General features: G+C 41.8%; 10 protein-coding genes across 10 annotated transcripts; 6 read left to right on the forward strand and 4 right to left on the reverse strand.

Annotated features, from left to right (window-relative positions):
* Positions 1–1,128: 1,128 nt before the first annotated feature.
* ADR1 (DNA-binding transcription factor ADR1) lies at positions 1,129–5,313 on the forward strand (the record flags this gene model as incomplete). The annotated part of the gene is made up of 1 exon (XM_022822657.1): positions 1,129–5,313. The coding sequence occupies one exon, from the start codon at positions 1,129–1,131 to the stop codon at positions 5,311–5,313; it is 4,185 nt and encodes a 1,394-aa protein (XP_022674456.1).
* A 347-nt stretch (positions 5,314–5,660) lies between these two features.
* Positions 5,661–8,552, reverse strand: RAD9 (chromatin-binding protein RAD9; the record flags this gene model as incomplete). The annotated part of the gene is made up of 1 exon (XM_022822658.1): positions 5,661–8,552. One exon carries the CDS (start codon positions 8,550–8,552, stop codon positions 5,661–5,663), a length of 2,892 nt encoding a protein of 963 aa, XP_022674457.1.
* Positions 8,553–9,298: 746 nt separating this feature from the next.
* Positions 9,299–10,498, forward strand: ADY4 (Ady4p; the record flags this gene model as incomplete). Its single annotated transcript, XM_022822660.1, has 1 exon — positions 9,299–10,498. One exon carries the CDS (start codon positions 9,299–9,301, stop codon positions 10,496–10,498), a length of 1,200 nt encoding a protein of 399 aa, XP_022674458.1.
* Positions 10,499–10,761: 263 nt separating this feature from the next.
* Positions 10,762–11,823, reverse strand: SPR28 (septin SPR28; the record flags this gene model as incomplete). Its single annotated transcript, XM_022822661.1, has 1 exon — positions 10,762–11,823. The coding sequence occupies one exon, from the start codon at positions 11,821–11,823 to the stop codon at positions 10,762–10,764; it is 1,062 nt and encodes a 353-aa protein (XP_022674459.1).
* A 385-nt stretch (positions 11,824–12,208) lies between these two features.
* On the reverse strand, positions 12,209–13,414 carry BUR2 (Bur2p; the record flags this gene model as incomplete). Its single annotated transcript, XM_022822662.1, has 1 exon — positions 12,209–13,414. One exon carries the CDS (start codon positions 13,412–13,414, stop codon positions 12,209–12,211), a length of 1,206 nt encoding a protein of 401 aa, XP_022674460.1.
* A 390-nt stretch (positions 13,415–13,804) lies between these two features.
* On the reverse strand, positions 13,805–15,229 carry MFB1 (Mfb1p; the record flags this gene model as incomplete). The annotated part of the gene is made up of 1 exon (XM_022822663.1): positions 13,805–15,229. The coding sequence occupies one exon, from the start codon at positions 15,227–15,229 to the stop codon at positions 13,805–13,807; it is 1,425 nt and encodes a 474-aa protein (XP_022674461.1).
* Positions 15,230–15,798: 569 nt separating this feature from the next.
* GTB1 (Gtb1p) lies at positions 15,799–17,835 on the forward strand (the record flags this gene model as incomplete). Its single annotated transcript, XM_022822664.1, has 1 exon — positions 15,799–17,835. The coding sequence occupies one exon, from the start codon at positions 15,799–15,801 to the stop codon at positions 17,833–17,835; it is 2,037 nt and encodes a 678-aa protein (XP_022674462.1).
* A 1,026-nt stretch (positions 17,836–18,861) lies between these two features.
* KLMA_20124 (uncharacterized protein) lies at positions 18,862–20,142 on the forward strand (the record flags this gene model as incomplete). Its single annotated transcript, XM_022822665.1, has 1 exon — positions 18,862–20,142. The coding sequence occupies one exon, from the start codon at positions 18,862–18,864 to the stop codon at positions 20,140–20,142; it is 1,281 nt and encodes a 426-aa protein (XP_022674463.1).
* Positions 20,143–20,746: 604 nt separating this feature from the next.
* IFH1 lies at positions 20,747–23,956 on the forward strand (the record flags this gene model as incomplete). Its single annotated transcript, XM_022822666.1, has 1 exon — positions 20,747–23,956. The coding sequence occupies one exon, from the start codon at positions 20,747–20,749 to the stop codon at positions 23,954–23,956; it is 3,210 nt and encodes a 1,069-aa protein (XP_022674464.1).
* A 381-nt stretch (positions 23,957–24,337) lies between these two features.
* Positions 24,338–26,818, forward strand: UTP13 (U3 snoRNA-associated protein UTP13; the record flags this gene model as incomplete). Its single annotated transcript, XM_022822667.1, has 1 exon — positions 24,338–26,818. One exon carries the CDS (start codon positions 24,338–24,340, stop codon positions 26,816–26,818), a length of 2,481 nt encoding a protein of 826 aa, XP_022674465.1.
* Positions 26,819–26,987: the final 169 nt, after the last annotated feature.

The raw sequence follows: 26,987 nt of genomic DNA on the forward strand, positions 1-26,987 counted from the left end.
TTTCCTCACAACCACGGGGGAGGTTTTCGCACCAATGGAAAAACCTGCCCGTCTGACGTGATACAGTGACCTTCGTCCCAATTGTTTTTCCCAAGCACACTTCCCAATTTGGTGTCAAACTTTTTCCCTCCAGTTGTCCAGCCCAAATCTGAAAACCTGAAAACAAAAAAAAAAAAAAAAAGTTCATGCCCGTGTGTCCTGCTTCTTCTCTGCCTTGCCCCCGGTTTTTTTTCCCCTTCGAAAATTCGTCTGGGGTAGCAAAAGCCCCAGCACCACAGCCACTTACCCAAAACTCCGGTTATTCCCACTAAAAATCCTCTCTACCTCTCTACCTCCCAGCTGCATAAAACCAGCAGCAGACAGGCCTTTACACCGAGCATTCTAACCAAATTTTCCTTCCCTTTCGCTTGCTATTACGCAAACCACCGCACAACCGCCATGATTGAATCGTTTAAACCCAACCAAAACCAAACAAAACCTTGCTATATACCCACTACTACACTGCCTACTCTACTCACAAATACATAATCACATAATTAGCTAATGCGCTATGCCATGCCTTTCCTTTTGCCTTTGCATTGCCCAGGGTCACTCACTCATGCCCAATACGCATCATGTTTATTACATATATACATACCAACCGCTCATATATAAGAAAATCGCAGTGGCACTGTTTCGAAAGGGCAAAACGTTTCATCTCGTTTCATTTCCCTGGCATTTCATAGCACAACATTTGTTTGTACGTCCAATTCTCTTGTCCTAGTTATTTTTTTCACTTTGACTTCCGCTTTCCGCCACTACAGCTCTTTTCTGCCCCCCCTTTTTCCAGTAGTAGTTCTGTTCTGCCCTTGTTGCTTGTTTCTTGTTTCCAGCTTTTTTAGTGTAGTAGTGTAGTGTAGTGTATTTTAGTATATTGTAATATTTTCGTCCGCATCCCGATAGGAAAAACCGATATATTGGCGATTTTTGGTATAAATATAAATAAGGAAGATTTGGTGTTTTTTTTTTTGCTTTGGCGGTTATTTCCAGGAGATAGGAAAAGCAGGCAAAAACAGGCAAGATCAGGCATAAACAAGCAAGAAAGAGCCGGAAATATCTAGTTAAAAGAGTGTTTTTATCGGCTACATTATGCAGACTGCATGCTCTAGTATGAGTAGCGATATCCATGATATCCGTGAGATACATGGGACGGAGTCCATGGGGACTGGAGGAGGAAGGAGTAGTAGGAGAAGAAAGTCGTCTCAACTGCCACTTCGTGGCAGTTTCAACAGTGGGAGTAATACGAATGGTGGAGGAGTTGAGTCAGGTATTGTTCTGCCTCCGAATAATACGAATAAGAAATTTGAGACGTTGCCTGAGCATTTACAGTTGAACGGTGTTACGCCCAGTGGGAAGCCACGGTTGTTTGTTTGTAAGGTTTGCACGCGGGCGTTTGCTAGACAGGAGCATTTGACGAGACATGAGAGGTCGCACACGAAGGAGAAACCTTATGTGTGTGGTATTTGTGAGAGGAGGTTTACGAGACGGGATTTGCTAATCAGGCATTGCCAGAAGTTGCATGGGGGTAACTGCGGGGAGTATATTCGCAGGACGTCGAGGAAAGTGCGGAAGGAAGCCAAGAACGCGGGCCAGGCGCAGGGACAGGGCCAAACAGAGACGGAAACTCTTGTTGGAACCTCATCTGAAGGCAAACGGGTGAGAAAACGGTCCACTAGGGCGGACTCTTCTGCTAGTAGCGCAGCTATGACCAGGTCTTTGAAAACAGCGGTAGCCGCCGAGTCACGTGTAGCAGCTGCATCAGGATCAGGATCAGGATCAGGTAATACCGATACTGTAGCTGATATAAAACCAGGGACCGGGGAATGTTCCCCAGGTACAACTGAGGAAAAGAACCCCAGCCGCCTCTTCTCTGACACCAGCGCTCAGTTACCCAAGAAGAATACAGTATCGAACATGCATAGAAGAGTGTCGTTTTCTGCACAATCGGGAGGCAACTACGCTATCTTGCCCGATTCAGACGCCTTTGCCAAGGAAAAGCCAGAGCGCGTCGATTTTTCTACCCCACAGATGTTGCCACTAGACTTTCTCGATCCCATGTCACAACTGGAGGAACCCACAGGCTTTAACCTTCTCGACAGGAACAACTGGATAAACGACTTTAATAACGACATACTTTTAGGAACAGACGACCTGCAAGGAAGTAGTTCGAACCCGCGTTCGAATTCGTATTCGGAAGCCTCACCGGCGTCGAACGCGAACTCGAACTCGAACTCGAACACTAGGAACTCTTCTTGGGAAATTCAAGGTGACACATTGAAAATAAACTCATTGTTCTCCTTTCCAATGTCACAGAGCGACTCCAATCGCTCCAACACCGACTGGAAGACTTTAGCCGCAACATTGAAACCGGAGATCGAAGGTGTTTCCGCTATGGATTCCACGGAATCTGGCGCACCTAGAAACTCTGCAGATGAAATAACAAACACTTTGCACAACTTTCAATTGAAGCTAGACGAAAACGGAACCAACGGTGGTGTGGACTTTGATATGAATCTCAACCAGATAAATGCGAATGGAACTGAAAATGGTACTAGCAAAAACTCTATCAGCCCAGATTTTAACATGGTGGTTCTAGGCAGCAGCGTCAACCCTAATGCCATTCATAGAAATGGAATCTCCACACACAACGGAATACCGACGGAATCACCTCCACTTCGCACCAACTCTAATATTGATAATGAGCTGAAGTTACTGCACCCAGCGGATTTCACCCCATCTAACGATATTTTAGATCACGACTCCACAATCAAAGGTAGTGTCGCTTTCAACCCTAATGACAACTTATTTAACGAAACAAGAAACAAAAGAGACGACAGTAATTATAATTTAAAAGCTAATGCTAATAACAGCACCAATAATAATGACAACAACAATGATATTAATAATAATAATAATAATAATAGTAATGACAACAATAATGATGATACTAACCCGAAGAAGAGTAAAATGTCACTACCCTCATCTAATGTTTCCAAAGAGCGTCAAATTTTGTATCCTAATGAAGACAGTGACGATAAGTCCCACATAGACCCTATTCAATTACAAGCTGTATTGGATCCAGGATACACTTTTTATGACATTCAATATCCACAACCATGCAACATTTCTAAGGCCTCTCCAAAGGAGCGGGATGCAGAAATAAACTTCTTCAACGATGAGATGAGAAGATATTGTGAAGATGCTTTATTGCATTATTCCAGTATTTGTGGACCAGATTACAAACCTTGTACTTTATCGTGCTCTAATGACGAGCTAAACACGTACTTGAGACTTTACATCAAACGGTTCCATCCACATCACCCATTTATCCATCCTTCCATTTGGACTCAGGATCAACAAGTTTACAGATCATACGTGTACGAGCAAAATGCGTCCAATATCTCATCATCGGTGGACAATTTAATTCATTACACCAACATCATCTGCCTACCATTGTTCGCTGCAACCATTGGATCTCTATTTAAGAACACTTCATCTCGTTCAGCAAGTAAGACGAAAGAACTATATGAAATTGCAAGAAGAATATTGCATGTTTATTTAGATCGCAGAAAGAACCTAAAACAAACCGACATGAACACTCCACTGAATTCTAACTTGTGGTTAATTCAATCACTTACATTGTCAGTAATGTATTCCATTTTTGCAGAACACGATAGTTCAAATGTGAATAAGTCTGATCAAATATTAAAACAGATTGGCGCAGTGTGCTCGTTACTCAGGAATTATTTCTTGCCAATATTGCGGAAGAAACCTCCTCATTTATCGTCCGAAGCTGAAATAATAATTTGGGAATCGAAGTTACGGACTACATTAACAAATTATAACTTGTGCCAATTCTTGCAAGTTTTCCATAGGGTTTCGTCTTCTAATTTCATTAAAAACCAAGAGCTTCAAACAATAATGATTCCAAATGACGAGGCTAGGTGGGTAAGCCTCTCATTTAATTGGGAGGACACAACAATAAATTCAGATCATTTATACCATTTGAGTTTCCTACAATTCTTCCAAAGCTTCCAATTCAGTGATTTAGGATATCATACTATCCCAGAGGTCTTAGTTAATGCAATGCTATTTTTCGAATACTCAACAAAATTATCAGGAAATAACATGACAGTTTTCATTAACAAAATTGATACTAAGAAGTTAGAGAAGAATCTCCCACAGATTGAGCAGAATGCAATAACTTCCGATTGTTTGATCGGCGATGCTATTAATTTGAAAAATTCACTAATTTGCTTAAGGCTCTTTGATAAATTGGACCCCCATTTCTTTAAAGTAATATCGAAATATGGGTTAACAGATCACATCTTTGAAAATTGTTTATCGCCTATACATGCAAACATTCTCTCTAAGAACTCAGACTCTTTAATCATTGACTTACTAGTGTCTGTGAATGTATCAATTAAAAACATTGCATCGCTTTTCTATTTCACAAATGAGTCTGGATATTATCAGGAAATCAAGTTTAATTATTCTAAAACTTCGATGTACCAAGTCCAGGGCTACTTTTACAATTTCCTTTGTATATTGAAGTTTATCCTTGATTTCGAAGCGACACCAAATTTCAAAGTGTTGAGTATCTTTGCAGAGCTAAGAAAAATCATCGAACAATTGATGATACCGAAATTGATAAATAACTATCCAACTGAATTCGCAAAATTTCCTGACATTATGTCAATTTTTGAAGGCCCTTCCCCACAGAATGCTGCTCCAAATCATACTTTCAACTTAGAACATTTGGAGAAATTAATAGAATCGGTTTTGGCACAGTCTTTCAATGATTATAACTATCTAAAAATGCCGGTAGGATCCGTAAACGCATTGAACGAGTTTGATTTCCACTCTTCTTCCGAAACATCTGCTCCTAAACCAAGTAAGTCATCAATTAATCTAATGAGGCATCATGAAACTTGTAAACAAAATGGCGCCAGAGTAAAACAAGGATTCTATGAGCGGTATCACCTATCAGATAAATTACTACAGGTTGCTAAATGTTCTTTCCTTTTGATCTACGAATCTCATGTTCACTGTTCGCAGCTCTCAAACTTTATTGATATTTTAAACACTATCCAGTCTAAATTTGATGACCAACGCAAAATGACAAACATTCTTACCAATAGTGTTAACCAAGCATATGGTCATGACACTGTTCCACAAGGCCAAATGAGTAGCTATTCTTTGGCAAATATGCTAAATTTGCCAAACTCGAACACACCGCCTGGTGATTACTACTTCAACCCCAATTCACTTTGATTTATATTCTCTATACATTCAATGGGCAAGAGGAATTAAACATGTTCATGACGGGAAAAAATTAAAAAAAGCACACACACACACACACACACAATAATTCAAGCATAGAAGAGAGCATATATTAAAAGAGATATGCGATGACCAGTAATGTAACTTTGCAAATAAAAACACATCCATTCCACCAATAGTTTTCTATAAAATTCAAAACTTTAAACAATAGGAATTTGTGTAAACTAAATGTTCTATAAATTAAATAGAGGTAATTATGATGCCGTTATTCTTGTTTTTAAAATTACAAATTAATAAAGAGAAAGTACTTAAATATCATGCGCAAACAAATCATTTATTTATGGCTCTTCATTAATGATCGTTTGTACTAACCACTCTTTATCTTCTATAATCATATCAGACACACCTTTATCATCTAAGGATTTCGACACAGCATTTTCCCATTCTTTAGAAATTTGTAACGATGTTTCGTTTATAAATATGATTTTTGTTTTACTTGAGTTTGCCTCTCTAAAGTTTAGTAAATCATCGAGAACTGAGCTATCTAGTTTCTCATTGCTATTCTTTGTGCGGGATGTCGATATGTATTCCCAATAGCTCACCTTGAAACATTTGAAAATAAAGTCTATAAAGAAATCCATGTACGAATTTCCCAACACTATAACAGCATAATGCTCCATAGAGACCGTGGAAATGTCGAGCTGGTCTTTTAGAGTTAAGCTGTTGTTGAAGTTAGTTAAAAACTGAAATATGTTGCTTGATTTTATAACGCCTTTACCAACGGAGGAAGTAAACCTGTTACTCTCACCGCTAGGTAGTAAATTTTGCGTTATTAGCTTGACGGATATTTGGCCTTTTGCTAAGCATTGCTCAATAAATCTCCAATGAAGAACGGGAAACCCCAGTGCTAATGCCTCTAGATACTTAGGGCTTCTCGAGAATCCGCCTGAGACTAAGCAGACAAATTCATAATTCTCAAGCCAGGAGTCTTGCCATTTCAATCTGTGACTTGTCTCATCATATACCAATAATTTCTCAAATCCTACGTTAACAACATATCCCGCCTGCAACTCGATCAAGTAAGATGTCCTTTTTCTATCTTCGTCACTCAAACCACTTAATACAAATAAACATTTCTCAAATATAGTTCCTCTGTTACTGTCAATTTGATGAAGAATTGTAGTGTCATGAAATGTATCCCTATAAATTTCCGTAGTTGAATTATTACAACTTTCGGATACTTTTTTTATTGGTGAAAGAGAATTTCTTGCAGATCTACTACGAGCAGATCTCCTTAATTCTGCTAACGGTCCGAATTTCTTACCATCATCGTCCAATTTTATTTTTGCTCGCTTTGCCCACTCTTCAGTCGTTATATAAACTGATCCTATACTATCCACTATAGTATCCTTGCTGAGTTTCCCATTCCTCAGTATCCTCTTTAAATGAACTGTATCATAGCCTCGAATACAACGAATCACATCAGAGTCATTGGGATTTCTGCACTCTAGAGCTACAACTTCATATTCGTTCATTTTCCAATGAAGCTTCTCCCCGCACCGTAGATCCAAGTAGTATATATCCTCAATTTTGACATCGTTTTGACGTGTTTCAAATTGGACCGTACAGAAGCCAGGCTCGTTTTCCTTTTGTGAAACTACTTTGCCAGGATAGTAGTTACAGTCGCTAAAGTAGTACCAAACAGCATTATTACAAGAAATATCTTTTGAAGTCAATAATTCAGGGTCTGAATTCCGTAGTTCTTTAAATGTTGATTGAAACCTCGGTATTTTGAAAGGTGTACTACTGTCTTCAAAATCATCATCGAGTATTATAATATTCTCTTTCCTTTTCCTTGAAGGATTCAGTGGTTCTTCTGATTCAAACGACTGTTTTATTTTATTATTATCAGCTTGATCCAGAACTTCCGGTAATTCCTGCGTCTGTTCGTATTCCTGTTCTGTATCAAGCCTGGTAAATTCATTGTAAGACTGTTCTATTGACCTACTTCCTTCATGATCTCCATCATGAGCGAAGTTCTCTACTGAATGAGAAACCTCCCCCGCAAAACTATTATCATCATTATTGTTTAATGGCTGACTGGTAGGCTTTGCATAATATGTTAGTTTGAATTGCATTTCGCTAGAAGATAACCGGCCCTCCTGACTTCCTTGGTTAAATGCCTTTGAATGTGAAGGTGTATGTGATTCAGACTGCGACTGCAGCTGATGCTGTGACTGTGATTGGTCTTCAGGTTCACTTACCACCGTTGACTGAAGGGTATTAGTACTCTTTATATGGTTTGGATATCGATAGTTAGCATTGATTGGCGATTGAACTAACTCACTTGCTGCATCCTTTGCTGGAAAAATTCCATTCGAAGCTATTAAACTCTGGTGAAATGAAGCAAAGTTTATTGGAGACGTATGCAATACAGAAGTCTCTTGCAACTGACTTTGGTCATCCAACTTCAATAAGCTTTCGGAGACCTCGTAGTCATTGGCCTGAGTTTTTATTAATTGTGTTGCCTTTTCGTCTGGTATAGAAGTTGGTATATTCTGGGTCTGTGTAATACGGTCTGAATTGGTGGCAGGCACCATCATTTCCTTTGAATTTTGAGTCACTGATTGTGTATTCATACTTACATTAAAATTCATGTTCATATTATTCTGGGTATCCTTTGGTGTAGACACAAATGTCTCAATCAATTTATCCTCCGTTTTATTGGTAGGCAACTCGCTGTGTACGCTAGCATCACCCTCCTCCTCATTGTCATCATTATTATTACCATCATTATCTAATTTAATGTTTTCAGGATTTCTATTGTGGCCTTCATTTCTTAACGTTCGTATAGACATTTTACTCTTCAATGGGGTATCCAGCATTTCCAAATGGTAGGTATCCGTATTTTCATTCTTGTTGAGCTTTATTCCCTCTGTTTCGCTAAGGTCAGACGGAAGTTCCACACTGAGATCCATATCATAAGCGCCTTGAAATCGTTTCAATATATCATTCTTTGAACGTATATCATCGCGTCGCCTTATTTCTACATCACGATCTCCCTCAGGAGTATCTTCAACTCCCGAATCATCATCAAAAATAACGCCTGCTCTTTCATTCCCCAATATCTGCGCAACTTTGCTTAGATGGATACCATCATTATTCCTAATTGCTTTTGAATTTGGCTTGGGAGTGCTTCCAGCAATACTACCGCTCCCTTCGCTGGTCATAACATATGACAAGTTTATACTAAGAATATTTCACGTTACCTTGGCTTCACAGTAAGCCTCAATTCATTACCGTTCTATACTTTTATAAACGTGTGATTATTCAGTTGATATTCAATTTTAAAAACATATGTTAGCTTATTCTAAAATAGAGAAAGATAGTTAAGGCTACTCATCTATAAAAGGTTTTTTAAATAAAAACACAAACAACAACTGTGAGTCGCTGTTTAACCATAACTGAGTGTATAGGTCTTAGAATCTTAAGGTATGATTTGAATGATTGCGATGAAACTTAAAACTTGCGAGTTTTTTGAAGAGTGAATCCTAATACTTTTAATGAATTTCACTGCTGAATATACTTGACTTTTACTACAATTTGACGTCTGACGCAGATTATATCAAAATGTTCTACATTAGTTCAGGCTACAGGTATCTTACACAAAGCTGTATATGATATATGGTATTACAGTTCAATGTTAACAGTGTGGTTTCAAAACAAAGTATTGCTCGGTTGAAAGCAAAGTCAAGAAATATGACTGAAATCACAGACAATAAAGGTATGTTTCTAATGGAAAGAGTTTAACCCAGTTTTATTGCAAAGAATAAAGAAATCACATTAATTAAGATCCTAACAACATCGCGATGCATATATTTAAAAAGATTCATATGAATATTTGCTTTTTCATTTCAAGACATCGTTGCTGAACTGTCTTGAAATCTTCAATAAGAGAGAGATCGTGAATGATTCTATGGAAGTATGGGATGATATAGTGACAAATATCTTATCTTTTATTCCTTTAGACCATGCACGTGAGTGCTTGAAACCTGGAATAAAAGTAATAACTACTGTAATGCAAGACATCTTGAACCTGAATCCTGATATTGATTTTACAGTGGATGCGAATTATATGGCAGATAACTTGTGCGCAAGGTATGCAGATGATGCTTATGTTCTTCGATTCAAAACTAATATCGTTATAAAATTTAGGATAATTCAAGCCTTCTTTGAAGTAATATCAAAAGATTACGGCACGGCATTTTTCTCTTTTCGTTGGATCTTGCAATTCATTTCCAGTGTAAGGAGCAAGTTTCCTAATGACCTGAATGCGACATTCATTAACTCGAGTGAAATAAGTTGGGTGGTAAGACAGGTGTCATTGTATCTGTCGAAGTGTTTGAACCTAGATTTTAACCAGAAAAAACGAATAAAATATGTGTCGTCACGGTGTGTGCGTGTTAATCGTTTAGATCTATTCAAGGGTATTCTCTATACAATCTTAGAAAACTCAAATGACTGCATACCAACTCAAGACGACTTCATGCACAGACACATCACAGCAGAATATTTCAAAGTGTGTGCGGAAATTTATGAAGCCATTGCATTGCTTGATGGAAAGTTGATTAACTACGAGCAAGCAGACGATCTTAAAGTTGCAGTTATTATGCCACAGAGAATGTTCTCTATATACATGACACGCCATTATATGATTGCTGCTCAGCATTACACAGTAGATGATCCCAACAGACTTGTATGTTTCCATAAAATTCTTATGGGCCTATTCTTCGTCAATAGGATAGAAATTGAGACATACAACTTCTTCTATTCTCAGCTACGTGAATGTGCGAAGAATATTAAAGATAGTCATATCTCAAATGATTACTCGAATTTTCCTCTATCTGGGACTTTTGTCAATATTATAAATTCTGTAGGATTGCGAAGACATACCCTAAAATTCTTACCAACAGTTTTGATCCGTTTAGCAACTAATGAAGTCATTATGGATTCAGAATTTAGTTCAGAATCAATATGTCGGCCGGTGTGTACAAAAGAAGCAGGAAAACTAAAACGCAAAGTTTTGGGCTCTAACTATGATGACAATGATCATATAGGATTGGAAGATATGAGTACCTATGACTTAATATCTTTCTGGAAACAAATAAAAACGTAACTAGTTGGTTACTTTCTTCTTTTATTTCTTCGGTTTACCATGTAGAATTATTGTTATATATATATGTATATATGTAATTCTTTTTCCTTTTAAGCTTGCAACTGCAAAATACATATCCAATAAAAGATTTACTTGGGTTCACATAACCTTTGAATACTAACTGAATCAAAAGGTTGTATTGCTATCAAGCCAAAATACATATGCCATTGATACCTTTCAAACCAAGATTCTTCAGAAAATATATGTTGTTAGACTATCAGATATCACAAGACAGTACTTTCAGCCAATAAATCCCTATCGTTTCCTGCAGAAACAAAATTGTTTGTCGACAATAACTTTTGAGTTCTGTAATTTTCATATAACTTGTTATGTGTTGTATCCTTAAGATCTTGTAAATGTGAACCAAATAGAATGCTCTTCAAGTAAATAAAATCGGAGTGGGCTCTACTCTCAACTCTAACGGTTCCCCATGGATACTTCCTGACATGGTATAGCTCTCCGTTGGGAGCATATTCCCTTTGATTACTACCAATAATGGAGAAAGGAAGCATGTCCTTAATCCTGCAGAAAGCGGTGTTTATGTTAGCACCAGTACCTTCAAGTGCACTGCCCAAAGAAAAACCATCAAGAGATGCAGAGTTGTTAGGAATTGGACTATCTTCTACTGGTTCAGCAAGCATTAAAGTGTCTTCCAATTTGTCGTCTCCGAAATCATAAATGTTGATGTGATTCTCATATATATCTTCCATTATTAAACGCTTATTCAAAGCAATCTCTCTGTCAGTTAACAAATCAGCCTTGCTGATAACTGGGATGATATTGACTTTGTCACCTAGAGCCTTCATCAACTTTACGTCAAGCTCACGAAGACCCTTTGAAGTGGCTCTAATGAAATACAAGCAGACGTGGGGTCTATTATCGATATTCTTAGGATTACGTTTAATCCTAATTTCTTCATTTAACACACGGTCAAATTGAGACTCCAAATACTCGACAACAACCTCATGGTTAGTAGAGTTGTCTATATTGTCCCCTAAACCTGGAATCAAAACAATGTCAAGACTAATTGGGGTAGGATTTTCCTCTTCTAAGTGGAAATTCTTCGAGACAATATCAATGCCAGGGCTCAAATGTGCAGTTTCCGGTTTGAAGTCATCTTCACGATGTTCAAATACCTGCTCATTACAAATATTGTTGCAGAATGTTGTTTTTCCCAAGCCTGATTCCCCAATGACAAGCATGCAGAAATCAATACCTCTTTTGGCATTCTTCCTACGACGGATTTCCTCCGCAGTAAGCATCTGATAACGAGACTTTTTAATCATTGTTGCTTGGTTTTTTTTTGGGGGTTTGTTGTTGTCTGGTTTCTTCAACTAATAATTGTTATGTTTGAGACTTGTAAAAGTGGTGGATATGTGGCAAGTTCATTTCAGTACAGCACAAATTTTGTATTAATCTGTCACTTCAACGACTCTTTTTATGTACACTTTTTGTGACACAAAGCGACAGTTCGAAAAAGACGAAAAAAAAAAAAAAAAAAAAAAAAAAAAAAAAAAGCGAGAGAGAGATGCACTGACACCTATTTGGTTCTGGAAATGACTGCATGAGGTTATATTATACCTAACGCTCAGTGTTTATTGAACGCTGTAAGCATTATAAACTTTATTTTTATTTTTATTATTTTTATTATTATTATTATTCCTTTCTGGTTTATATTCTTTGTTTCTTTGGAATTTGATCTGGAACAGATTCCGCTGGTCTTTTTATGCTACGTTCAGAGATGATTCTTGTCGCAAGCTCTTCAACCTTTCTTTCCGTGTACTTCAGAAGATCTTCATTCACCTCCCCATCTTTAATGAGATCATATTCGTAGAGGTTATATGGTTCCTCTCCGTCTTGGGGATCTTCATCAATGAGTTTCTCTATATCAGCTGCTGAAATTAATAGAGCATCTCCTTTGTTACTTTTGAGATCAAAGAATGCCTTTTCCAAGCTTCTGAAGTCAGCGAACAAGGATGCAACCCCTTCTGGAGTTAGCTTAACGGGGAAGCGTTTCCTGAAAAAGTTGTGAGGGAATTTGAACGATGGATCTTTCGCCTTCTGGAAAGTAATTCCAGCAAATATCAATGCAGTAGCAACCATGGTATATCCATCACAAAGTAGGGATATAGGTTGTGTACCGGTTTGGATAATGAAATTTCTGGCCTCCTGTAATATGGCAGGGAATATTTCTTTGAATGATGCTTCAATGTCACTGTCTCGCACATGTCTATAATAAGCACTGAAAAGCTCTTCTATAAGTTCTTTTGGGTTATCAAGAGCAAGATCGAAGCCGAGTTGACAGAGAACCTTCTTTTCGTATGTAACAAGCTGATCTCTGACTTCCCATTTTAATTTCTCTAGATTCAGCTTCTGCCCTACCGACGATGGTCCGTCTTTGACCATGAAATCACAGGTGGCTTTTATGTAATGGTCAGTGGGTCTATTGTTTTCCATTGTTTTACATGCTGTCACGAGTAGTGCTTGTGCTAGATGAATACACTGGGGAATCGAAGCAGGTAGGTCATACATATACCAATACCGGTAAAAAAGTATGCAACTGGCCGTATACGTGTGATCAAAAAGCTTCATCTCTTTTCTAAGCCTATGGAAGTACATCAAACACTTTTCCATCTTTTTCTTGGTAATTTGGGCCTTCTCTGGGTCAGTACCGAGTTTTCCTATAATATCAGAGCACTGAAACGTCCATTTGTTAACAGGACACTTGATAATGTCTGGCCAGAGTTGTCTGGGATTGAAATACGGTTGTTGTTCCGGTTCTATTGTATCAGAAGTCGCCTTCTTGGTGCTACCATTGCTGTTAGTACTGTCGTTAGTCTCAGGTTTCACTTTATCTTCTTCTAATGAAGTAGCCATAATGTGTTCTATCAAAAAGTAAAGGAATGAACTGGAAGCGGGCCAAAGTAGCACAGTTACTTGAGTGTACAAGTAATGAATCACGAACGTCCAACTAAATGGGATTGCTTTTTGAACATCTACTTGTACTGTACTGGTGATGATACCTTTATATATAATATAACAGAACAGAACGATTAAAAATGTTATTAGATCACGAAGGCAGGGTAAGTTTATGTATAATAGTAATAATAATAATAATAATGTTACTTGCTAATAAATGTGTGAACTTAGGTTCTAAATAGTCCTTCGTGCGCTTGTGTTGATTGTCCGTAAGCGCTCACGCATTATTCGGGGAGCTAAGGGTCCTTTGATACCCCTCGATTTTTTTTTTTTCCTAAAGAAAAGTCTTCATATTTTTTCATAACAGATCCGATTTCCATCCATGACTGAAGCTTTGAGTTTCCTTCTGTGGTGCGTTTTGGAGTGTTTCGTAGGCCTTCCACGGCCAGTGCCATTAATAAATGCGCCACTTCCATCAGGAGATGATTCATTTAATAAGTCCACTGGGGAGGCGCTTCTCCTAACAGCCTCCATATAATTGTCTGAAATTTTCCTGACATGGGGCTTTTTCAGTTTAGTAGAAGACGAGCAAGAAGCAGGAACGCCAGTATTGCCGATATAGGATGCATTCTTGTCTTTATTTTTGGCTAGAAGTCTCTCAAATAGCACAGCTTTGTCTTTGACCTTTTTCGAAGATTGTAATTTCCTAATAAATTCCGTTGATGAAGAAGAGTCCGAATCTGAACTTGAAAAAGATTGATGCTCCAGCTCGTATATTTTCGACCACAGGTTATCTGTCAGTTTCGGTACGCTATCCGAGAACACTGAGCTGCTGCCTGATCTCGAATGGGATACTCCAAACGAGTCTGGAGAGTTTATATGCACGTGGTGTGAGTCTGCGCTCGAGTCTATTCTTTTCAGCAGTGAATTTATCGTGCTGAGCGGAGTAAACTCGACGTCATCTATAAGCATTCCGTATTTCGTTGGTGTAGAGGTACCCTTTTCTACAGTTTGCTTACTTTTCGCTTGAACAGCGCTGACTTTGTGGAAACCTTGCAAAATACGAAGGTATTTCAGACCTTCTTTGTCTATCTTCACTGGCTTGCTAGCAATGACGCCCTTTTTACAAGGAGTATCATTTACTGCACATATTTTATCTTCAATATCATCATTGTCGCTCTCGATTTCGATCAAACTTGAGATATCTTCCTCCTCTTCTTCTTCTTCTTCTTCATTGTTGTCATCCTCCTCGAAATCAGATATACTGCTCGAATAACAATCCGAATTGTCTGGTATCCTCTCATCATAATCGTAATCTTCAATATCATCATATTCAATATATTTAGTTCGGCAGTTACCATTACTGCTCTCCCTCTCATCATCATCATCATCATCAACTCTCTGGCTGTCCGCTTCCAAAAGCCTCATGAAGTTCCCAGACACTTTCCTCACTCCAACTTGCAAATACCGTAGAGACTGTATAATAGTAGTATCGCTCAACGACCTAAAATCAAACCCGGGCTGCTGTCGGCGAAGCATCCGAAGCGTATCAAAGAAATACCTTTTCGTCCACAAATGCCTTGTCCGTAGGTTCTGTAATACACTATGGTACATGAGCGTCTCATTCGCTACAAGCCGAAGCGTCCAGCACGTCTCAGAAACATTCTTTAAATCACTAAATTCGAGCTGTCCAAGAATCCTAAGAAGAATATCCAAAGGTAGTCCATCCAAAGACCTAACCTCAAATCCCTCTATCTCGAAATGGCTACTCATTTAATACCACCAATCTTCACCGAATTTACCTTAACAAAAAAAACACCAGAAAACCCACAATCAATGGGAACTATCGCACACACTCTCAATACTATTCTTCTTGGCCTCTAGTACCCTTTAAACTTATATAGTCATCACCTTTTGCTCTTTGTAGTCGTTGTCAATGCATGCTTAGTTTAAAGAATCAAGGAATGTTATATGTTTACTATTTTAACAAATTGGGTAATTACAAGATCACATGACTGTCATGTGACTTGCTCGAATGAAATAAGGACCGTAACTCGCTTTAAGATGAGATATAATCGTATCTAATAGAAGCCTCGTATATATGTATGAACTGAGTGGGTTTGATTACACCCTGGGACAGCTTGGTGTGTGTCTGCTGTATTTTTTCTTTGTGATATTTATTGTTCGGACTTGCATCATTAAAAGCATTTACAATATATATATAATTAGAAGGCCACATTGCATCTTCTTATAAGCTTATTATATGGCATCGGAAGAAAGAAAAGGTGACAGAAGCAGAAGCAGAGCGAGTAAAGGAACTAGAGTGAGTCGAGCACCGTGTAATGTTATTTCCAATTGCATTTCTAGCGTGTGTGGTTTGTGCTTCCGGGTCTATTAGAGGAGTTTCTCCGGATAAAGAAGCGTTATATGCCCCTTTGAAAGATGATCCGACCAAATGGGCATGCTTAAACGACAGTTCGATTGTGATAGACTACAGTAAGATCAATGACAATGTTTGTGATTGTCCGGATGGATCTGATGAACCGGGTACGAATGCATGTGTTGATTCGAAGACGCTTTTCTATTGCGAGAATGAAGGGTTTATACCAAGAAGAATAGCGAACTACAAGGTTGACGATGGGGTGTGCGATTGTTGCGATTGCTCTGATGAGGAATGGCCAGTGGAGAAGCAAGGTAGTTTAGTTCGTGGGAAGAGTTGTTCTGAGTTGAAGGTGGAGTTTGATGGTATAGTGGAGAAGGAGCTTGCTAACTGGCGGGCTGGTGTTTCTGCGTTGGAAAAGCTTCAAGGAAAGGCTAAAAAGTTCGGGCATAATAAAGCGACGAACCAAGGTGAGGAAAATGTTTATATAGAGTTGGCCAGGATGCAGAAGTATGGTCGGGATGTTAGTGAAGCTTTGGAACGGACAGGAGAGGCGATTGAGGGTCTACAGGATGCTTACAAGAAGAAGCTAGCTGAACAGTCGCCGCAGTTGTTTGAATACGAGAATATGGGCATCGCTCTCATTACCGAGTCTATCACGACGGTATTCACGCACGTCCGGACATTGTCCAATGCATTCAACGAGTTGAGATACATCTTGAACGAGTTGTACGAGACTTACAACCGTAAGGTGAAGGACAAAGTGGTTGCAAGGAACATGAGACGGTTTGTTGAGTTAGAAAGGTCTTTTGATAAAACGTTCCAGCCTGACGGGTCTCTTGACGCTACGCAACGAGACCAGATCAACGACTACTTGATCGACGAGTTGCCTTTGTTCCTCTTTGAGGGGAAGAGCAAGTATCCAGCGGATATCATCGTGGCCAAATCGAACTTCATCAAAGCCATAATAACCGTCAAGTTGGAAACGATGGACCAGACCATCGACGGCATCAAGCAGTTCCAGGAGATTGCCGAAGACATTATCAACAACCACGATATCAATTTCCAGGATGCTGCCGTGAAGGCGTTCACAGACAGCTACATGTCGTTCATGTCCAAGTACGGGGATTCGATATATAGAGTTGATTTCCCAGAGGAATTTGACGAGACCTTCTCGAACTTGCTCAAGTTCATCGAGAGAGAGGCCCCCAAAGTCACTCGTGTTGATTACACTCCGGAAGATGATTCGAAATGGGGCGTGATGCGTCTGGTGAAAGGAGCGCTCAACAGAATACAAGCGTTCTCGAACTCTCCACAATCGTACAGGTCTCAAATCAAAGTGATGAAGGAGCAAGAGGTGAAGTTGAGACAAAAGTTGAGAAAGACTGAGAAACAAATCCGGGAGTTGAAGGAACGGGCTGCTGCAGCTGCTGCTGCCGAATTGGACGACGCCGACTTGAAACACAGAGTTCTTCACCAACAAGTAGACACTTTGCTCAATAACCTCAACGATTTCTGCGTCGACAGCAAGTTGAACTCGTACATATACAAGTTGTGCTTCTCCAAGGAAAACGGAGGCGCCATCATCCAGATCGAGGACAAGCCCAAGGGCAAGGAAGTTACAGTGGGCCATTTCAAAGGCTTCGCTATCGACGATTCCACCAAATACGAAACTTATCTACAAGGTTTGCAATACAGATACCCAGACACTGAAGTTGGCAAGTACTTGTACAGCGACACCGAGGAAATTGGCAAACAAGACATACTGCTAGGAAACCTTCCGGATTTGGACACCGGTTTAAGGTTAGATTATAGAGGCGGGGACAGGTGTTGGAACGGTCCATTAAGGTCGGCCAAAATCAGAATGAGATGTGCACCACAATTCTCAATCGAGTCAGTTTCGGAACCAACAAAGTGCGAATACCTGTTTGAAATGGCCGGACCCTTGGGATGCGATCCCAGCTTCAAGTACGAAAGAAAACACTCACGTATAAACTGAAAGCTATAGATAAGGAAGGAGAGAATATATGTGTGTGTATATATAATATTGCATGCATGACAATCAGCTCAAATTGCTGTCCATAATTATGGAACATCCTCCCTCGCATTCTAAAGGGATGGGATGTTTGATTGAATGCTTATTCATCATCTTAATCATCATCACAATCATCATCACCATAATCGTTTATGCATTTATGTCCTGATATGGTCGATGCCTGCTGCTGCTGCTGCGTGGTTTTTTTTTTTTTTTTTTTTTTTTGTACTTCTTTCCTTTTGGTTTTACTAGTTATTACGATTACATACATATACGTACATTCCCATCCCATCCATTCATTCATTCATGGTCTCACCACACATTGTTGCCATTTTGTTGCACCGCCGAAACAACTCCGGATGGTCCGTTGTGATGGGGGTGGAGACACGGCTGGGCATTCTGCTGGGAATTCTGCTGTGAATTGGAATTCCCAACTATAACCGTCACAAAAAGAAAGGGCTAAAAGCAATTTTATGATTAAAGGCGCAAACTAACGTTTTTACTGCGATACGGTATATGGGTGTGCTCTGCTCTGCTGGGCTGGGCTGAGTCCTGGCTTCCAGTGGTCAGTATAGTATTGGCCCAACTCAATTAATCACAAACGAAACCTTTAATCCAACGTAGCTGCGTAATAAATCGTGTAGCAGCAGTAGTAGTAGATTAATTAATTGTATAGTTAGTTTATTTGATACGATACGATATGATATGACACCTGTATTGTGGCCAAAAATTTGGCGCAGTATGTGTTTGGCTTGGCTTGGCATGGTATGACATGACGGATGAATGTATGTATGTGCAGTGGGCTACGGAGTATACAAAAATGAGCTGAAAGATCGTCGTCGCCCGGTTTGTATATTGTATATTGTATAACAACGGCAGGAACAGAGGGTATATTAGTAGAGTGGATGAGCTGGCAAAGGCAAGGGCAAGGGCAGGGACAAAGGTACTAAATAAATAGGTAAATAACACACAGCAAGTGGCAGCGCAGGTATGGGATATTTCAAGCCGGTAGGAAGCGTGCCTGAAACGGAGGAGATTTACGAAGAGATTTGTGATGTTAAAGAGTTCGGGTGGAAAACATGTCCGAAAGTGGACGATGCAGCTGAAGACCATGCGTTAGGACGCACGCTCACGAGAGTGGGAATATTGGAGGCGAGCTCGATGATAATGAAGCGTGGGACAGCGACCAAGATAGAGACGCAATCGCTATATTTCTGCGACAGCAGGACCGGGTACTGCGGGCTCATCCAGATGTCGAATAGCGTTGTGTTGGGAGGGTTCCACAAATCGTTCGAGTTGAACATCAAGCTATTCAACGTCGACAAGGGGGACCAACAGCATCTCGAGGTGTGCAGGAACGTCAAGCTAAAGAAGCCGTCCATTTTCCAGCCGATGGAGGTGAGCAACAAGGACATACGAAGCGTGTTGAAACAGAAAAACGGGGACCAAACCCAGACCCAGACCCAAAATCAGGACCACGAAAACAACTGCATCGGATACCTGGGCGTCGAGGGCCAGGTGGACGACATCGAAATCCACTTCGAAGTCAAGATCGGAAAGGGCTTCAAAGTGAAACCCGATGGCAGAAGCTTCTACTCGTCCACGCCAATCGACGGAAGCCCCAACATCGACCGCTGCGTGCGCCATGCGTTCGCTCCCAACTGCACTGGATCCGGATACATCTCGGTCGGGTCCCAGCGAATCGAGTTGCTCGACGTCCCAATGGTCATCATTTCCGCCATGCAGGGCCTCAAGCCCAACAACGCAGCCAAGGCCTGGAACTTCGCCGCATTCCTTTCCGCAAAACGCTGCATCCTATGCATGGAATTCACTACTCCAAAGGAATATGGAGAGCAAACCGTAACAATAACCTCAGACACAGACAAGACTGCCTCACAGCTACGAGTCTACTGCGGCACCGCAAAAAGCCACAACCATGTCGAACACGCAAACAAAATACTCGACCCCGAGACAAACATCATGTACCCGAACGTCATCAGGATCCCATTGCCGAACGGTGACTACGAGCAATTCGGGCCCTTGGTCCTATTCAAAAGGTTCGACGTCTTGCTGGAGGTCCCTGCAGTCTTGCGCAGCATCGTCGAGAAAGTCGAGGGCGTCAACCCGCAGCTGTACCAGTTCTGCCAGCGGGCAGGTGAAAGTTCTGCCAGTGCCAATGGCAATGCCAATGGCAATGCCAGTGGCATTCTCTTGGTTGAAACCATCTTCATGACGAATACCAGAGAGTCAGCGACAAAACCGCTTATATAATCACGTTTGTCGCCACATTACCGCATTCGGTATAACCCCACCACCACGGCGCTGGCGCCAGAAAATAAAATAAAAATAAAATAAATAAATAAAATACGTAAATAAACCGGAAAAACTTAAGCTGGCGCGCAGAAAAAGTCACAGCCGGACACCAGGGCCGCGGTTACCCGGTCTCCACCACATTCAAGCCCCAACCAAAAAAAAGCAATTTTGTCAGGAAAAAGAAGAAAAAAAAAAAAAAAAAATTGAAGCTCATCTCAAATAAAAAAAAAACCATAAATAAATATAATAGATAATAATAATATAGGAATCATGATTAGGACTGAAGGTTAGAGGAGGAAGAACGAAGGGAATTCTTGGGGAATTCATAGGTATTACAGGAGTGAAAAGGTGCTTAAATTGGAGAGAAAGTTCAGTATTAGGGTATAAGAGGAAATTCGGTAGGCGAATAGGATTGGAAAGAGGAAGAAAACAGGAATAGTACAGGAATTAGTACAGGAATTATACAAGAATAGTTGGTATAAGAAAGAAGGTGAAGGTGAAACCAAGTGAAATCTAGAGCTAATTTGGTAAGATAGAGTTGGTATTTGATACACAAGATAAGATGTCAGGGAAGAGCCCGAGAAAGCTAGCAGCAGGGAAGAAGCCAACTACGTTGAAAGCGCTTCAGAGTAAGATGGGAGTTTCTGGGGAGAAGCCACCTAATCTGAGCGGTAGACCGAGACGATTCAGTCTTATATATTCTAGTGATTCGTCGCTGAGTGATATTCCTCAGGATATGGGGAAGAAGAGTGCTGTTTTCAAGAATAGGAAAGGGGCATCGAAGGTGAAGAGGCAGTATTCTAATTCTGTGGGTAAGAATGGGAAGCTGATATCGAATGGTCGCGAGGAATCTGCGATTGCGTCTGATTCGGAGGTGTCTGAGGTTCAGTCTGGGTCTGAGGAAATTGAGGACTTGGAGGAGGAGGACGATGATGATGACGACGACGATGATGACGACGATGATGACGATGATGATAGCGATGGCTCGATGACCAGCTCGGACGATGACATTGATTTTGTCAGACTTACTGCGGAACGTAAGAAAAATGCTATGAAGCAACTGCATGCCTTGAAGAGGGGCAAGACTCCTGCTGATATTTCGGGGAAAACCGTTGGTGGTATAAGAAGCGAGTACTCCGGGGTGAAGATGGGTTCTCATTCGGACTCAGATTCAGATTCAGGTTCGAATTCCCATTCCAATTCTAATTCGGATTCGGATTCTGATCGTGACCATGGCCATGGCCATGGTCATGGTCGTGGTCATGACTCAGATGTGTCGAGCTCAGAACTATCAGACGCTCCAGAACTAGACTTCAACTTCAAAGGAGACGACGGTATCAAGTTTGGCGATGCGGCTACGGTTTCCAACGAGGTAGTAGAAGATCTAGGCGAGGAAGTCAAGGAGGAAGATCAATTAGCAACAGTGGATTCAGGTAAACCAAATGTTGATAGATTGGCCGTGCCAAACTTCTCGGATAGCGAAGAATCAGACTACAATATTGACCAAGAAGCATACTTCAAAACCATCGATGAGGATAACAACGAAAGCATAACGGGCATGGACCCCGGGATCGAGACTGGAGATGACGATATGGCTATACTGGATGCGGAAGAACAGAATATGGTGAAACAGTTGGAACACGACGGACAATCTTCCTTCTACGAGTCTCAGGACGATCATGATAAGGACAACAAGGACAATGATAAGAATAACGAGGACTTGGACTACGATGAAGACGATGACGAAGATGCCATCATGAGCGATTTCGACATGCCATTTTACGAAGATCCAAAGTTTTCCAACCTGTACTATTACGACGGGAGCGACCAGCCTCTAACGTTAAGCACCTCGCTTCCTCTAGTGTTGAGCGAGGAGAAACGTAAGAGAGAGGAGCGTAGACAGATGAGACAGCGGGAAAGACAAGAACGGCTCAAGAGAAGAATGAAGAGTAAGCGATCTAAACGTGAACACTCTGCGACACCAGATCTGGCCGATGACGAATACGTGTTTGGATTGTTCTTCCAAAGCGATGATGAGAGAAGACCTCGGATCCTGAATGATCTGGAGTCTCCCTTGCGTCGTCTCAGTACAGTAGCCGTTTCTGACAAGGATCTTTCGTCTGGTGACGATGAGTACGAGGATATTTTGTTGGATATTGCCCACATGCCTACGGATGAGGAAGATGATGATGATGATCACAGTGTTAGCGGTGCTGACGATGAAGATGGTTCAAAGAAGTTGAAAAAACGTCTTCACGGCAACGCCAAGGGGAACGGGAACGGGAAATCGGATTTGGATCGGAGTGATCTGGATGGTGATGATGAAGATGACGACGACGACGACGACGTTGATATCGATGATTATGACGACGATGACGATTATGACGATGACATTAGCGTCACCAACGTGTTCATCGATATCGATGACCTTGACCCAGATGGATTCTACTTCCACTACGATTCCCTCTCGGACGAAGATGGTATGGACAGCAAGAGCTATCCAGAAACACCGGATGACCATGTAGAGGCCGTGATATACGTTGATGACGAGTCTACAGACGAAGACGAGACATTGCCTCCCCCAAACACAAGGAGAAAGATTGGTACAAAGGCCAAGGAAGTTGTCAGTGCGAACGTTGTTGGTTTGAAACCACCCAAGCTTGGCACTTGGAAAACGGATAACAAGCCCTTTAGTATCATTGACGGTCTTTCGACGAAGTCTTTGTACCCTGCGATTCAGCAACTTCAACAAATCGTGGATCCTAGAAGCGCAGGAGCAGGAGGAACAGATATGGAAGATGTATCATCGCCAAACGGCGGGGGTCTTGGTATCGGCCCAGGTTCGGGTTCTGCAGGAGAGAAAGAGGAACTTACTCTAAACGAGTTACTCAACATGAGTGAACTCGAAGACGACGACGACGACGAAGGCGAGTCCACGTTGAAGGGTAAGGATATTTCTACATGGTACCACAAACCCTCTGTCCCGCTCTCTGCATTTAGAAACAAGGGTGTGAGTGTTGAACACCAGGAGGACGAGTACATGCTCCCCGTTTTCTCTGCCAGAAAGTTCCCTATCGGCTATGTGGGCAGCGAGCGGACAAGAAGAAAGATCGACAAGATGAAGGAGTACCAGCGCAAGAAGGACGAAAAGCGCAGGAAACTCAAGAAGAAGAAGAAGCTGCTGAAGATGAAACGGGAAAGACAAAGGCTTGAGAAACAAAAGTTGCTAAGTGCAACTGAAGACGAAGCGGACGTAAAACTCGAGCAAACGTCTGGCAATACTACTGCTGGCACTACTGCTGGCACTACTGATACTACTGCTAACATCGCAGCGAATTCCCTGGCTAGTCCAGGGTCTAGCATCATGACGGATACTACCAATACTCCACACAACCACCACCACCTCGACCTCGACCTCGCGCTTCCTCCACGGAAGAATTCCGTAAAGGGTCTTGGAATGGAAGACATTGACGAATTGCTCAAGTCCGACGAGGAACTAATGTTGACCCACCATGGCGATCTCGACGGTGATATCGACCTGCTGGGAAGCGAAGATGCTGATCTGCTCGTCTCTCTTGCGGCTCCTATAGATGAACTGGATTTCGACGACAAGCAAATGAGTAACATTGCTGCTTGGAGAAGAAGAAACAGTATTGCTGAGGCTGCTGCTGAAAACATGAGAGTCACTAAAAACGGGCTCTTTAGCGAAACAGCACTAGCAGATTTAGAAGAAATCATTGGTGGATCAGCTGAACTGCCAAAGTTGACTTAGGATTTTACTTTGTTCTCTTTTTGTCACAGGTAATAAATTAACCCAACCCATATAAATATAAATATAAATCCCATATAAATATCAGTATAATATTTTTTTTTCCAAAGAAACGCATAATCATATACAAGGTACCATTGAGTAGCCTAGGGTTTATGACTAACCTCACACCTCAGTTACTTCATCTCTGTATAACTATAACTCTCTCGAGCCTTGATTTTGCTTTCTTTTTTTTCCTCCTCTTCCATTGACATAAAAAAAAAAAAGTTTCATGCTCATCGCATCTCATCGCATCGCATCGCATAGCAAAAGAACAAGGCAAAAGAGTGCTATATACAAGCGATATAGGTGCTCAAGAGTCCATCAGAATAAGGTATAGACAATATGGACTTGCGTACTACATATGCATCCACGAAGTTGGAGCCATTTTACGCTAGCAGTGGTGCTATAGCGTCTGTTAGCGAGGATGGAAAGCTGCTAGCGACACCAGTGGTGGACAAAATCAATATTGTGAGCTTGCAAGAGCCCCGGAGGATTTTGCACTCTATCGAGACGGACGATGAGCAAGATATCACAGCGTTGCAATTGACGCCGGATGGAGAGTACTTGTGTTTTGTTTCGCAAGCGCAATTGTTGAGAGTGTATTCGTTGAAAGAGGAAAGAGTAATTAGGTCTATGAAGGTTTCGTCGCCCGTTTATGTGATGGCATGCGATGAGACGTCGACGCTTCTAGCGCTAGGTGGTACTGATGGTAGTGTGAGTGTGGTTGATATTGAGAAGGGGTTTGTGACGCATTCTTTGAAGGGACACGGCGCGACGATTTCCAGTGTGAAGTTTTATGGAGAGTTGAACAGCGAGACGTGGAAGCTTGGATCTGGTGATACGAACGGTATGGTGAAGGTGTGGGACTTGGTGAAGCGTGCGTGCCAGTTTACTGTTCAGGAGCATACTACTGCTGTGAGAGGGCTAGATTTCCGTCCAGTTGGTGATGGTGATGGGGAGAAAGTGCAGTTGTTGTCTGGTGGTAGAGATAATATTGTGAACTTGTACGAGTTTGGGAAGAGCCAGAAGAAGTGCAAGTTGCTCAAGACTGTTCCTGTGAACGAGCAAGTGGAGTCTTGTGGGTTCACGCACGAGCCGGAAGTGTTCTACTGTGCTGGTGGTGGTGCTGTGTACCAGCTAGTTTCGCTCGTGTCGGGGAAAGTGGTGAAGCAAACCAGGGCCCCAATTGAAGAGCTCTTTATCATCGGGACGCTACCGATACTGCACGGGACGAAGCAGTACCTAGTGTTTTCGGACCAGACGTTGTTCTTGATCGATATAGAGGAGGCTTTAAGCTCAGACAATTCAGAGTACATTGAAGTCGAGGGCAAAATCGCCGGTAACCACGGTACCATTGCCGATATCAGGTTTGTGGGTCCGAACCTCGACAAGCTAGCGCTAGCGACGAACTCTCCCACGCTAAGAATCATTCCAACTCCGTTGTCGAGAGACCCAGAAGAACAAGGAGATCAAGAAGAGTTCCCTATCGAGGTGAGCATGTACGAGCAACACACGGACTTGTTAAACTCGTTGGATGCTACCAGCGACGGTATGTGGGTAGCCACTGCATCTAAGGACCACACCGTGGTGCTATGGAAGTACTACCGCGACCTGGAAGAGTTTTTCCCGTACGCCAAGTTTGTTGGCCACGTAGGGTCCGTGACCGCTGTGGGGCTCCCACATGTGATGCCTCGCCAATGGCCCGAGTTCGTGCTTACCGCATCGAACGACCTAACGATCAAGAAATGGAGGGTTCCCAAGCCGGCAGCAGCCACAGGGGGTGAGGAGGAAGGTGATCAGCCATTGGACGAGCCTATCGTTGTGAAGACTTCCGAGTACACGAGACGCGCGCACGAGAAGGACATCAATGCGCTTTCGATAGCACCAAACGACTCTGTTTTCGCTACAGCATCCTACGACAAGACGTGCAAAGTGTGGAACCTCGATGACGGTGAGTTCTTGGCCACTTTGGCCAACCACAAGCGTGGGTTGTGGGACGTTGCGTTCTGCCAGTACGACAAGCTCTTGGCCACATGTTCCGGTGACAAGACGATCAAGATCTGGTCCTTGGACACGTATGCGGTGGTGAAGACGTTGGAAGGACACACGAATGCGGTGCAGCGGTGTTCGTTCATCAACAAGAACAAGCAGCTGATAAGTACTGGTGCGGATGGTCTTGTGATACTGTGGGATTTGTCCACTGGGGAAGCCGTGAAGACGCTTGACGCCCACAACAACAGGATCTGGGCTCTAGCGGTGATGAACGATGGAGAGTCGTTTGTGACAGCCGATGCTGATGGGTTCTTTGAGTTCTGGAGGGACAACAGCGAGGAAGAACAAGAGCGTAACATGGAGCAAGAGAAGTTGAAGATCGAGCAAGAACAATCGTTACAGAACTATTTGGCCGAGGGAGACTGGACCAATGCGTTTTTGCTTGCGATGACGTTAGACCATCCAATGAGATTGTACAATGTGCTTAGAAGGACGATCAACTTCTCGTCCGAGGCCAGTGATGACTCAATTGTATTCAACAAGGAAATCGATGAGCTTGTTGGTAAGTTGGACAAGGACCAGATTCTGATGCTTGTGAAGAGATGCAGGGACTGGAATACGAATGCGAGAACGCACACTGTGGCGCAGAAGATGATCAGGTGCATTCTACTGAGACAGAACATCGAAGAGCTCAGCGAGATTCCTGGTCTTGTGCGGATAGTCGAGTCTATAATTTCGTATGCTGAGAGACACTACGCGAGGGTGGACAACCTGGTGCAAGACAGTTATATTTTGGACTATGCGTTGGTCCAGATGGACAAGTTGTTGTAGGGGCCAAGCGAAGCTAGGCTAGGCGAAGCCTGGCCGCTGCTGAGTGTAGCATGAAGCGTATAGACGTGTAGTTATGTATGGACATATATGTGTGTAATGGTTACCCGGCCGCTGTGTATAGTAAAGGAAAGGAAAAGAAACGAATTACAATGGTAAAAAGCGCTCGAGC

This window comes from Kluyveromyces marxianus, chromosome 2 (assembly GCF_001417885.1).
Source record: "Kluyveromyces marxianus DMKU3-1042 DNA, complete genome, chromosome 2".
NCBI classification, from domain to species: domain Eukaryota; kingdom Fungi; phylum Ascomycota; class Saccharomycetes; order Saccharomycetales; family Saccharomycetaceae; genus Kluyveromyces; species Kluyveromyces marxianus.